The 13,388-nt window shown below is 35.6% G+C and overlaps 1 protein-coding gene across 3 annotated transcripts in view; it reads right to left on the reverse strand.

Annotated features, from left to right (window-relative positions):
• Nucleotides 1-13,388, reverse strand: part of poli (polymerase (DNA directed) iota) — a 38,423-nt gene that overhangs the window by 1,555 nt on the left and 23,480 nt on the right. For all 3 annotated transcript variants that reach the window (XM_028802572.2, XM_051928014.1, XM_028802573.2), the window contains 5 exons: nucleotides 12,469-12,647; nucleotides 5,850-5,941; nucleotides 2,634-2,767; nucleotides 2,107-2,312; nucleotides 326-451 (listed from right to left, as the gene is read on the reverse strand). In XM_028802572.2, coding sequence (XP_028658405.1) covers nucleotides 326-451; nucleotides 2,107-2,312; nucleotides 2,634-2,767; nucleotides 5,850-5,941; nucleotides 12,469-12,647 — 737 coding nt within the window. The remainder of the gene's footprint in view (nucleotides 1-325; nucleotides 452-2,106; nucleotides 2,313-2,633; nucleotides 2,768-5,849; nucleotides 5,942-12,468; nucleotides 12,648-13,388) is intronic.

The following is a 13,388-nucleotide window of genomic DNA, read 5'->3' on the forward strand; positions in this document are numbered from 1 at the left end:
GCAGGGAGTACTTGCAAAAATGTTTCTGAAAGGAGAGCTCCTGCATCTGTGGTGCTGCAATTTACAGCACAGCCACTGGGTCCCCATAGAAGTACCTATGTAGTGGAGCCATTTATAAGACATTGATGACAACGAGGAAGAGCTGGGTTTCCATGAAGTAACCTAATAGATTGTCAATTTCAGATCATCATTTACTTTCCTCAACATCACTTTGCAGTGCTACACTATGACCAAAAACCCAGTAATGGACACCGATCTGTATTCCAATTTATGTTATTCTCCCAATAACTCCAATACCAATGTTAGATCACCACAGATATTTCACCTCTTGCCAGAAACATGCAACAGATCTGAATCTCGGATTCTTTTTAGATTCTTCTTGTCCGGTTGAGTAATAATTATTCAGTGTAGGATTCTGGGACTTTCCAACTTCACTCGGCTGGAGCAAAACCTGTGATTCAAATGGCACAGTATAACTAAGTATTCAGCTCTGTGAACAAAGTAGCACGCTTTGAAAACAAGTAACAGTTCTGAAGCTTTTCGACACAAGGTACTTTTATGTTTTGACTGGACATATACGTTGTACACAGCATTAAGGCCAGAAAAACAGACTGGGCATATCTCTGTATTATAATGACTCAAAAGCTGCAGTGTGCTTTGTAATGGTGTTTTTAAGGAGTAGGATCCAGCCAAGCACACATTTTAGTTTTGTTGTTTAGGTACGTAAAAAATAAATGGATATAATTAAATTATATTAGTTTAATTGGTGGTCTAGGGCTGAGCAGGGACATTTATATTCATTGTGAATACATATGTTGCTTTGTTTCGACTATGTTTCTAATTTATCTTTTTATTCTCTGCTTTAAACCTGCTACTGCATATATCTTTTATACCAAGAGAAAATAAGGAGTAGACTAAAAAACACAAAATGAAAATAATTGTTTTATATAATTTTTTTATCATTGTAATTGTTGGTACCATTAGACTGTTACTGGTTTATGTGTGTACTGGGTCAATATTGTCAAATGTACACAATATAGTAAAATTGAGGGTAGCAATACTTGCATGAAATACTTCCAATTTCACAAATGCTTAGAAAGTCAGTCTCATACCCCCATAAGCTTCTTTTCCATATCTGCATTTTCTGTTGTAAAGTTTCAGTCTATTATAGCTTATCACTGGGTACTATGATGTGAGCTAGTGCATCCAGTGGTGAACAGAAAATAAGTAACTGGATATAAAATTAACTTAGTTTTAATGTATTCTTCAATAAGGTGACAAAAATGCGCTAGTATCTGGAAGGTTGTCGGTTCAAATCCCGTTACTACCAAAGGGGACCTTCCTACGTAGGGACCTTGAACAAGGCCCTTAACCAGAAAATTGCTACCGGAGCACTGTACAATGGCTGACCCTGCATTCTGACTTCCAAAGGTCATGCAAATAGACAATTTGCCTTCAAGGAGTAATGAAGTGTATCAAATCACTAATCAAAATGAAAAAGATCACACATTTTCAAATTCTATGTATATTCTTCACACATGCTCTAGGTGGTGCTGTTAAACAGAAACTGGTTTGTGGCTGCAGCTGCTGAGCAGGTTAATAAACTGAATAGCAAAATTCTGAAATTTCTGGAGTCACAAATTTAGGCAAAACAGGTGTCAAACTGGCAGTTTTAAAGTCTTCTATAACTCTTTACTGTATTTGATCTGTTCATTAAAACAAGAATATTAATGGAAAAATGCAGATTAACAGTACAATTTACCACAACATATGTAAACTCATAATTTACCCCATACAGGCTCACAAAACATGTTATGATCTCTTAAGTAAGCAGATGAATAAAGAAGCTTAAAAAAGTTACAAGGAAGAGGATTTGGGGCCCGTAACTGATGCATCGTCACTTCATCAGTGTGTTTATAAACAATTAAAAAAATAAATGTTTTTTGAGACATTAGTATGTTTCAGCAGTTTACTTGTTCTAACTTCAGCTTCACACTGCTATTTCTTTCTTTCTTGACCTGACAGAAATTGTCCTCATTATACGTAAATGTCCGAACATATACTAGAAAATGTAAACTAGCAGTATATTATATTATCTTTACCTACCTGTGTGCTAACAGTGGATTTCAAAGGACTTTTAGTTCCATTGGTAAGAAAGAATCCAATGAACCCTTTAGATGAAGTAGAAACAGGCTGCAGGTTGGACAGGCACACATTTAAAAGAGTGATGTGAAATGGCATCTTCAGATCAAACATTTTAGCAAAAAGCTTCATGCAAAGGTCAACTAAATGAGCCTTCACTTCAGGGCATCCTAGCCAAAAAACAAATAAATTAATAGATTACCATACAATTTCTAATGTGAGAAAAAGATCAGTTTCTATGAGTATAATGAATGGCAAACATCATTTATGTTTACCTTTTTAAATAATTCCTATTGCTATAATATTTCTATGCTTTGAATAATTTATATGTGTGCATTTGTTTGTCAAATAATAAAATATTGTGATGTTGTTGACAGTATTATACTCTAGAATTATTTACACCACATGTGCATTACACAAAATATCCTAACATTTGGGCAATGTTAAAATTAACATTAAATGTGAAAAGTATAAAAATGTCATAAATATACCTGCAACAATTTTTTGTCCAATATGATTTGGAATAGGACACTGACGAGCCTCACGATTGAACCATTTATTGCCAGCGGTGAAACGTCTGGTAGTTAGTCGTATGGTACGAGGCTGCCTTCCATCTTTTTGCATTCTGGGGTAGACAGAAAAGAGACATCAATTCACAGAACAACAGAGATAAGACAAAAATATCTAAGAAACGGCGCAGTGATAATTAACCTAGTTTTAATTCTCTACAGTTGTTTAAGTTCCTAAGTTTATTTTGTAAATTTCTTTCAAAGTAATGAGATAAAAACAGCAAAAATTATAGACACATTCCATATCTTGCAATCCATTTCATAGGGAAATTACTGATAATTTAGATAATAATACTTTCAAATAAAATTAAATACTTAGAATAACAATCCACTTCTGAATACATCAACTTTATGACCAAGTTTTAATATACTTAAAGGAAATCTATCTACTCATTCATCTATTCCTTTTCTAATACCACTTCATCCATAACATGTTATTGGCTGCAACATTTGTAAGGTAGCAACCGGCTCTGGTAAAGCATGCCAGTCCTCAGCTGAACTCAAACACACACACACGACTCAGACTGGGCTTGACAGATTGCAATTACGGAAATTCCACACAGAAGTTACCTAAACAAAAAGACAATTCATTTCACTATACTAAATGAAACTTAGTCATGCATGCCTAAAATAAAGCGTAAAAAAACATTTCAATTTTTTATAAGCATTGTGATATATATGAATGCAAAAGTTCAAAACAGGGTAGCATGGTGGCAGCACTGCTGCCTCTCAATAAGACTGAGGTTTGTGTCTCGAGTGCTCCTTGCATGGATTTTGCATGCTCTCCCCATGTGAACTGTTGTTGCTAAAGTGGCTCTAGTGGGTATATGTTTGTATTTTTGCCCTGTGATGGACTGCCACCCAATGACTGCTGGGATAGGTTCCAGCTGTCTCACACCCTTACCCTGGACAAGCAGGTTACGAAAATGGAAGGGTGGATGGAGTTTAAAACAAAGATGTTATGTTATACTGTGATTAACACGATCTATAAAAGTTTATCTCATGATTCTGTTTCTGTCATTTGCAAGCATTACAAGGCATGAGAGTTTCAGAATAATTAAAAAAAAAATAATAATAATCCTTGTCAGTAGCCATGTCTCCATTATATGCTACTGGGATTGGGATTTCTAAAAGCAGTGGTAAAGTTTGTGGTGCACCATCTGTTGGAACAATGCATTTTATTAGTACATGCATTATAAAATACATTCCAAAAGATGGTGCACTGCAAACTTAGATTTCAGCCCATTTTAGATGGGCAGGACAGCTAGTATTTTACTAAAGAAATAACAACAAGCCAAAAATTATTTTGTGTAATTTTAGGACATTATGACATTAGGAAATTATGAGGAGAACATGATCTTGATATGTAAAATCACAGAACTGAAGAAGGGTGTATGTATAGATCACGAAACTGACTTACTTACTTTTATTTATATATATATATATATATATATATATATATATATATATATATTTTCCCCACAAAAGAGCTGGTGATTTGTTTGCATATTCATAAACTGTATTTACAAAAAAGACAAGCTGGCTCTACTTCTGTTGAACCCCAGTTTCAGATTCAGTTTCATACTGAGAGCAGAATGCAAGCTGTCTCCTGGTATATTACATCCTGTCTAGTGTATTAAAAAAAGATCCGCTTGAAGTCTCACAACTGCTCGATGTTTAATGTGTAACATATTAAATAGCAGAAAAACATATCAATTTTAAACCCCAGTTAACATTTATCACAGAAAAAAGATGAATTACTCAGTTAAATAAATAACTTCAAAGATTGGTTCTTTAAAATCGGGATAAAATGACAGTATAAATGTGTGTATTCATTGAAAGTGTATTGGGGTGAAGGTGCAGCAAGATGCTCTAGAGGTATTGGAAGATGCTCTGCTGTGGGCATTCACTGCTGTGTTGTTCGAAGGTATACTTTTTATGAGTAATTAACAGTATTGTATCTCTTGCTGTATGAAAATATCCTCATTGACTAATTTATCCTTTCTGAAATTGCACACAATAGTGCATTACACAGTACTGCTCTTAAGACCTCTATTAAAAGAAAGCATTAGTCTTTACACCAGACCATGCCACAGAACACATGGGTACTGTATATAAAGTGTAAAGCACTTTGCGTTTTATTAACATTTGTGTTTTATTTTCTTTATTCATTATACAAAGGTTCAACTATATTTTTTTTAACATTACCCCCATTATACAAAAATTCAATGTTATAAAAATACTATTTTTTTCAATAACTGCATCTTAGCCACTCAAAATGAGTTTTTTTTTTGTAAAGGCATTTTTAAAATAATTTATTTTATGCCATTGTTACAAGTAGGCTTCACAGATACATCTTTATGAACAGTATCATGTTCTCATAAATGCCTTATCTCTCGGCTTCTTAGGCTATCTTAGAATAAGACATCTTTCTCAATAAAGCCAGGCATTTATGTGTGTTGACATTGGACTGCCACTGCACATGCACTTGTGAATTTTCACATGTCTACTTTTCTAAGAATTACACTTGGCTGAGGGACCAACTGTACTGTATTTGGCAGTAAATTCTCAATTCACCTTCTGAAATCATTTGGGGGTATGTTCTCCTGTTTAATGCAATAAGAACACTCATTAAATATTTATAACATGTCAGTAGTAACCCAATAATTTAAAAAATGAGCATTTATTTTTCTATGATCTTTATGTTAAATAAATGCTGTGCATGGTAGCACCTGTCAAAAACTTTAAAAATACAGTGGATTAGAAAATACTGGAATAAAATAAAAAATATATACACTATATGTAAAAAATGGTCAACTGGAAATGGATCACATGATTTTGAGTTGGGAACATTTCATTTTACAGAAAACTTCAGTTACAGTAAAGGGATTTCTTTGATTCCATACACTCCTTAAACACAATTCTTCATTTATTCTCTGTGCTCGTTTAAACAACACGTTCTCTCAGGATACTTTAGCTGGGCAAATGAGAATATCCACATTATTATGCTATACTTCAGACCTTTTGTATAAAGTGAATAATCTACAATTATATGGTAACCACACAGTAATAAGATATGGACATTACTTAACAATGTAATTTAGGTAACAAGGTAAGGTGAAATCGATTCTAGTGTACCTGAAAAGCAGACTCTCTAAAAGGTCATCAATCTTCTTCATTACTTCTGCTTCACTGGAGACCTTCCTGAAGGAATCTTCATCACTCAAAGACTATTAGAGAATGATTAAACTTTGAATAGATAGTGATCTATATATCTTACCATTTTTAAACCCACTCTTTCCAGTTAAGAGTTGCTAACTGCAGTGCTTCAGTCAGGATATCTTTGGATAATTAAAGGAAATCGGCAGTTAACCAAACTAAATTTATAACACTATTTAAATATCTCATTAGTTCGCAAATTAATAGTTCCTGAATGCTGACTATATTTGTGTGGGTTACTGCCATAGTCTCAAAATATGAACACAACATTCTCAAATCACGTTAATCCAGTTCAGGGTAACAGTGAGACCCAAGCCAATTTTGGCAGCTTTGGGAAAAAAAACAGAGAGCAGCCATGGGTGAGGCAGCAGCTCACTGTACAACACACCCACATACACAAGTAGGGATGTTACAATACCAGATTTGTATTCAATGCCAATACCAGTAAAAATGTATGATACTTGATATCTTTCAATACCATGGCAAAAACCAAAATCTCATTCAATGGCTTTTTATTAAAATACCTCTTTTGCTGCAGTGAACAATATTGTGGCCTTTTCTGTAATACTGTATAAAATATATAAATACTAACAGTAATAACAGTTTTAAAATACTAGTACAGTATATCTATTAAGTAGTTACCCAACTATAATCTAAATAAACAAGTACTAGCATTCATAATTATCAAAATACAATACAGGGCTTGAATTTTATTGCATGACAGAGGTTGGCATCGCCCCAGTGTAAAAGCAAATATGGAGTTTATAATCTTGTGAGTGATTTCAATATAAAGATTATAAAGTATGAACTACCCAATTTATTTTTGCATGTGTACATTGTAAATGTAGTCTAACATTTTCTATCCAGTAACTGAAAACTACTGCTTATAATCTATAATAAATATAAGAATTCAAACATTACTATACATGTACTGTTTAATTAGTGAATTCCAAATATTTTAACCAACTCTTTCAAGCTGTATTTTGTAACAATATGTTTTTCAAGTCTGGATTGTCCGTGAAACAATCATTTAGGTTTGTGATACTTTCTGCTGTAAGCTTTATGTTTGATATTTAGCTGGTTGAAAAAATATTACTAAAGAGTAATATTGAATGGATTCATCAAATTAATTTTAAATTTCAAATGTCAGAAACACATTGTGTTTAATTTTCCAAATCTGTCCCTCCATTCTTTTATATTTGGCCCAATTTTAAAGCTTTCTTGAAATTAAACATGTCAGTTTTCCATGAATCCTTAATTTCAGAACTTCTGTTAAACAGCCTTTGTTTTGTGATCAGACTTTCTTATTTGTTATGCCAGTGTACAAAACCAGAATTTGAAAATTACTATGGTTGTCGTTACCTGTACACAATAAATTTATAACTGTTGAGATTGCACTACATTCTTTAGTATAACATTCAAATATATGATGTGTGTTTTTCTTCCTTATGGTTTATACTAATACTGTAAATATTAGTTTGCCTTCAAAAGTCAATCGAATCACACAAATTCAGAGGTTGCATATTAATATTTAGCAATGAAGTACGCTGATTTGCTTGTCCTGCTCACTGTATGTTTCAGTGATTAAGTGTCTGTTAACAAGGTACATGTCGTATTAATAGGGAGATGTGTTTTGTCCTTGGAAGCATCGGAAACACTACATACATTTCATGTTGGTATTAACAAATGGAGCTATCATCTCCAAAGTAGATAAGTCAAATAACCACTTTGTTTGTATCTTTCAGCGATATTTACTTGCTACAACTGTTGTCTGCACATCCAGTCCTTGCACATCCCACAGTCCTAAATGTGTAACTGTGGATGTGTGTAAGTCGCACCTCAGGGCGACCCTGAACTGTACAAACACTGGTTAAAAAATGGACAGATGCTTGGACTGATGGACATCAGTGGAAGTGTTCATTACAATAAGAGAATGAATGCAAAGCCTCCCTTCATTTATCAGGACTGTATATGACACTATTTATAAACAACTAATCGTGTTATATTTTTATCTCCTCTTACAAATGCATGACAATACAAGTTAAACGATTACACCTCATTTGATCAGCGCCATTGTTTTGCTCTCGAAGCATGTACAAATCTACTTCTGAACTGATTCCATATTGCGATAAAAGTGGCAATAATTTGAACCTGTGTTGTGTGCGTTGTTTTTTTTTTTTTCCTTTTTTATTTTTTAAATAATACGTACGATAATTTCACTCGGACACTGAAATTCTCATTTGTTAAAACAAAAGCATTTTCCAGACATTATGTCTTGTGTTTTTCTTTTTGACATGTGTTGATGAGGTACTGCATCATTCAACACTCTGAACCATTTTATACACAGTTTTTATCATGTATGAGTGTGCTTTCCAGAGCAGTTTGCCTACTTGCAGTCATGCCTGAGTGCATCATCGACTTCCTCGGTTCTACTGATACTGTAAAAAACATGGTACTGTTACGTTTTTGGAACTTTAGTATCGAAGTATTGGTTTTTGTGATATCCCTACACACTCGATCAATTTAGGATCACCAATCAACCTAAAATGTTCACGTCTGAAGACACGGAGGAAAAAAACCTATTGAGACTCAAAAATATGCAAACTACACATAGGCACTGACTGGGCATGATTTGAACCCAGGACTATGCTCTATGAAAGAGCAGTATAAATGAATGAGCCAATAATAATAAGAAGAAGAATCCTCTGGGACAGAGTCTGGAAAAAACAAGGAACTGCTTATAAGTTCATTTATGTTACGCAGAATGCCCAATGGAAGCTGGGCAGTCATTTAGTCTTGGAACTTGTTTTTATTTTTTTTTTTCCTTTCTCTGTACTCATCTTTATCCAACATCCTAGCCAGAGGATCAACTTTAAACTCTGAATATCTCTGGGTCCACGAATCTTGAGGATGATCTTCCAATTAGTTGTGAAGCACCCAATCTCATTGAGATTGCATAGGTGGTGAACCAGCTGAGAGTAGGAGACTGCAGGGATCTGTGATATCCGGGGTGAACTTCTCCAGGCTGGTGGTAAGGCTGTCCTCCTGTCATTGCAAGCATTCTTTGCTTTCATTTGGGAAATGGGCATCATCCCAACGGACTGAAAAACGGGACCTGTCACCCCTATCTGGAAAGGGAAACTTGACCACCTGGATTGTGGCAACTACAAGGGGATAACACTGCTCTCAGTGCCGGGTAAGGTCCTTGCTAGGGTCATCCTCAATAGAATACATGATCACTTGCTCACCTACCAGTGACCGGAGCAGTCTGGTTTTATGCCTAAGAAGTCTACCATCGACCACATCCTGGCACTAAGGGTTCTCATGGAGCGCAAACACAAATATCATCAGAGTTTCTTTGCAGCTTTTGTCGATTTTCATAAAGCATTTGACTCAGCTGATCGAGCTGCCCTGTGGAACATCCTGAGACTTCATGGGATCCCCTCAAAGTTGTTGGATCTCATGGCTGGCCTGTACACTGGGGATTCTGGGGTTTGTCAGGGGTGCGGTCTTGCTCCTACTCTGTTCAATGCTTGCATGGACTGGGTGTTGGGCAGGGTCGTGGGGTCCAGCAGCTGTGGGGGGCATCTGTTGGTGAAGAGAGATTCACTGATCTTGACTTTGCAGACGATGCTGTGATGTTCGAAGAGACAATGAAGGCTCTGATCTGGGCTCTTGAGAGACTGAGCAAGGAGTCTTAGTGTCTAGGTTTGCGAATGTCCTGGATAAAAACCAAAATCCAGGTCTTTAATGACCTCATGGTCAAAGCCACAAGCAGTGTGTCTGTCTTGAGGTTTACTTACCTCGGCATCGATATTCATGTCTCTGGTGGCTACTCCTATGAAGTCAGTAGACGGATTAGGAGAGCACGGGGGTCATAAGGTTGCTGGAAAGGGGTGTGTGGCGCTCCTGATATCTATGCAAAAGGATGAAGGTCCAAGTCTTTAGAGTTCTGCTGCCTCCTGTTTTGCTATATGGTTGCAAGACATGGATGCTATCCAGTGACCTGTGATAAAGACTGGACTGCTTTGGTACTGTGTCTGTTTGGAGAATCCCTGGGTACCGTTGATTTGACTTTGTGTTGAATGAGCGGTTGCTCATGGAGTCCCAGATGAGGCACATTACCTGCATTATGAGGAAGCGTCAGTTACAGCACTATGGCCCAGTGGCGCAATTCCCTGAGGGTTACCTGGCTCACAAGATCCTCATTGTTGAGGACCAAAGCGGGTGCACTAGGCCAAGGGGATGCCCATGTAACACCTGGCTCCGGCAGACAGAGTCATTTTAGAGGGAGGGACTGGACTACGTGTCTGCCTGAAAGGCTGCCAACTAGGACCCTGAGCTTTTTCGTCGTGTGGTGGGTGTGGCAACGTGCTGTACTCCTCTTTAGAGACTTAGAATACGATGATAGATAGATAGATAGATAGATAGATAGATAGATAGATAGATAGATAGATAGATAGATAGATAGATAGATAGATAGATAGATAGATAGATAGATAGATAGATAGATAGATAGATAGATAGATAGATACTATATGTTCTACTAATTATATATCTACATTATGCATGCCTGTATTGATGTACACTTTAATTTTGTTATTTACTCATTACTATTCTTGCCTAATTTAATTTCTTTGGGATTTCATACAGCTCATAGACCTACATCCTATGTATGAAAATGTGCTACAGAAATAAATTTTATTGTTGCTGTTAATACCCTGCCATCAAATCGTACAATAATTAATTCCAAATTGGTCTGATGCTTAGGTGTCTTCTAAGAAACAAAAATGTTGGAAGTGTATCTGTAAATAATAGGAAATAGTAGAAGCAGGATGATAAAATATCTTTTGTACAAATTTTCCCTCTGTCTGACTTCCAAAGTCATTTGTTCATCATTATATGAATTGATTGTGCACTGGAGGAAATAACAGCACATTAATCTGGCCAATTATTCCCAAGCCAGGTTGGCTACAGTATATTGTAACAGCATCTGGTAAATTGACAATAACATTGTGAAAAAAAGGCACAATAGCTTGGAAGAGAAATATAAGGTGACTGAGTCAGCTCTACGGTATTTAACACAGTGGAATATTCTTTGCACAACTCTTTCGGTCTTGTCAGCCAAACTGAAATAGGCTGCCTGAGGTTTTCTTCCTTTCTAAAAGTGAATATTTTTGTCTTTATATCAGGTTTGTCTGTTGCCCATTTATCTTAATCAAATATCTAACAACAAAAAATAAGACAGTGAACAGTTATACCAGTGTTGCCTGTGTTGTTCATTTACGCTAATGACATTTTTTTATGTGAACAGTGCATTGCTTCACTACAAACAATAGCCTGTAGGATATGCAATAGTCAAACATACTTGTTTGTGTTTAAAGGTGTAACTATTTTTACTCAAACAACACCTTAACTGCAAACAGTAACCTATAAATAAATACAAATTACAAGCTGTAACTGTTTTGCATATAAAATTAATCTTAACAAAAGTACCAACAAAATAAAAAATCTAAGGTGATACATGAGGAGCAAAGCATCGGATTGATTGTATTTTAAGGGTGTCCAAACATTTATTGTATTTGACAATTTAACAAGTGTTTTCTGAAAGCAGTACAAGCAAATGGCCTCTTTTATGTTCTGAGGCTCTTCTTTATCACTTGGTTGAAACTGAAATGAGTGTAGGTATTGCATTTGGCTTTGAAATAATAACCATCTTCAGTGTCACTTCATTTTAGTATTCTTATCAATGGTAAAGCACTAACAGGGTTTTTTGTAAACTCCCAAGGTACTGTAAACTCTATTTAAGGGCAAAAACTCTCTAATCATTGCTCGGAAGAATATTATGCAACAAAAATGGTTTTTGAAACTTTGGTCCAATCAGTTGGTTAATGTGGTAATGTTAATGTGTTCTTTACTTTGGTCAACTTCTGTTGTTTTTAAATGTGCTCTATAAATAAAATTGACTTAACCTGACTTTACACCCTTGCTTATTTTTGATATTAGCATTTTAATTGCTACTGCTTGAATGCACTTTAACAATGCAAGTTAATGTGATTTTCTGTACAAATTTTGCCATAAAGAAAGAAAAGGTGAATTAATGTGTGAACTTTTCAGTTAACTATTAATTATATGAAGAGCTAACAAAACAGCAGTCATAATATAGTTACTGTTGAGTTTATAAAGGTGTCTGCAAGGAGCCAACAACTGAGCATCTGTCAATGATAGAACAAAGTCATTGCTAACATGAACTGTTAGAAGAGTGTTTCATGCTTTTCTATAAAGCATGATGCCCAGAGGCTCTACTTTTGAAAAGGCAAATAAATTCTTTCAAGAACACTGTGCTCGAGATAAACAAAAATGTAGGCAACAAAAAAGGCAAGACCTCTTTTTAAGCTGATGCCAGAAAAGAACACAAAATCCTGTGAAGAGTAATACATTTGTTACATGACAAGGAGAGCAAAATTATGAAAGACGAAAATCAAAATATATGAAGAAAGGTGCTGTTATACAAGAAACTCTGCTATGGCTGTAGTACCTGCGGGGGCCCTCTGGGGCTCACAGGAGAATCATCAATTCCATGGCTAAGGCTATGCATACGCTGGGCAAGTGTGGCTCCAATCTCCTTCTCCAGAGCAGCCAGAGGATAAGCCTGAAGGTCCTGAACACAGGAGAGTCCCAAAGATTGGAATTTCTCAGCTGTTCTGTACCCAACTCCTAAATATTGCATGGATAAAGTTAAGTTTACATTTAGCTTCCTTAGCACAAACATATATAAATATTTATATATTAATTATATGCTTGACACTACTAAAATAGATAAATATCCTACTGTAATGTAACTTAAATGAAATGCAAGAAAATAATAAAAGGGACAGTTAAGAGTTGAAATGATTAATTCTTTACTTTTTTGTTACAATTAAACATCACAGATATAATCCTACAACCATCCATCTATCATCCAACCTACTTAGCAACTTAAGGTTTGCAAGCAGCCAGTGTCTAAATAAGCTTATAGCAATGTTTATTGTCATGTGTGCACTGTACAATAAGTATACTTGTATGTCTCCCTCAGACTGGAGACAGCAGTATAATACAAACAACACACAATGAATATAACAACATACTGAATGCGGCAACAGATGCTAATCACCTGTATTAATACATAACATTCGCCTGGCACAATCACAAAGTTAGCAGTATGACCTGAATGTAAGAACTATATGTGAATCTAATGGTCCAAGTGATAATTGTCCTGTACAGTTTGTCAGGACAGAGGATGATGGAAAATGACTATGTTGGATGGCCAAAGGCTTTGATAATACTGTATGCTTTTTTTAAGGCTGTGTGCATTATATAATGTACATCCTGGACAATACAGCTTTGTGCCAGTGATATTTTGTCCTACCTCACCACTCTCTGTAGTGTTTAGCCGTGTTGAACAGGTGCTGTACTAGG

Source organism: Erpetoichthys calabaricus, chromosome 5, assembly GCF_900747795.2.
Source record: "Erpetoichthys calabaricus chromosome 5, fErpCal1.3, whole genome shotgun sequence".
NCBI classification, from domain to species: domain Eukaryota; kingdom Metazoa; phylum Chordata; class Cladistia; order Polypteriformes; family Polypteridae; genus Erpetoichthys; species Erpetoichthys calabaricus.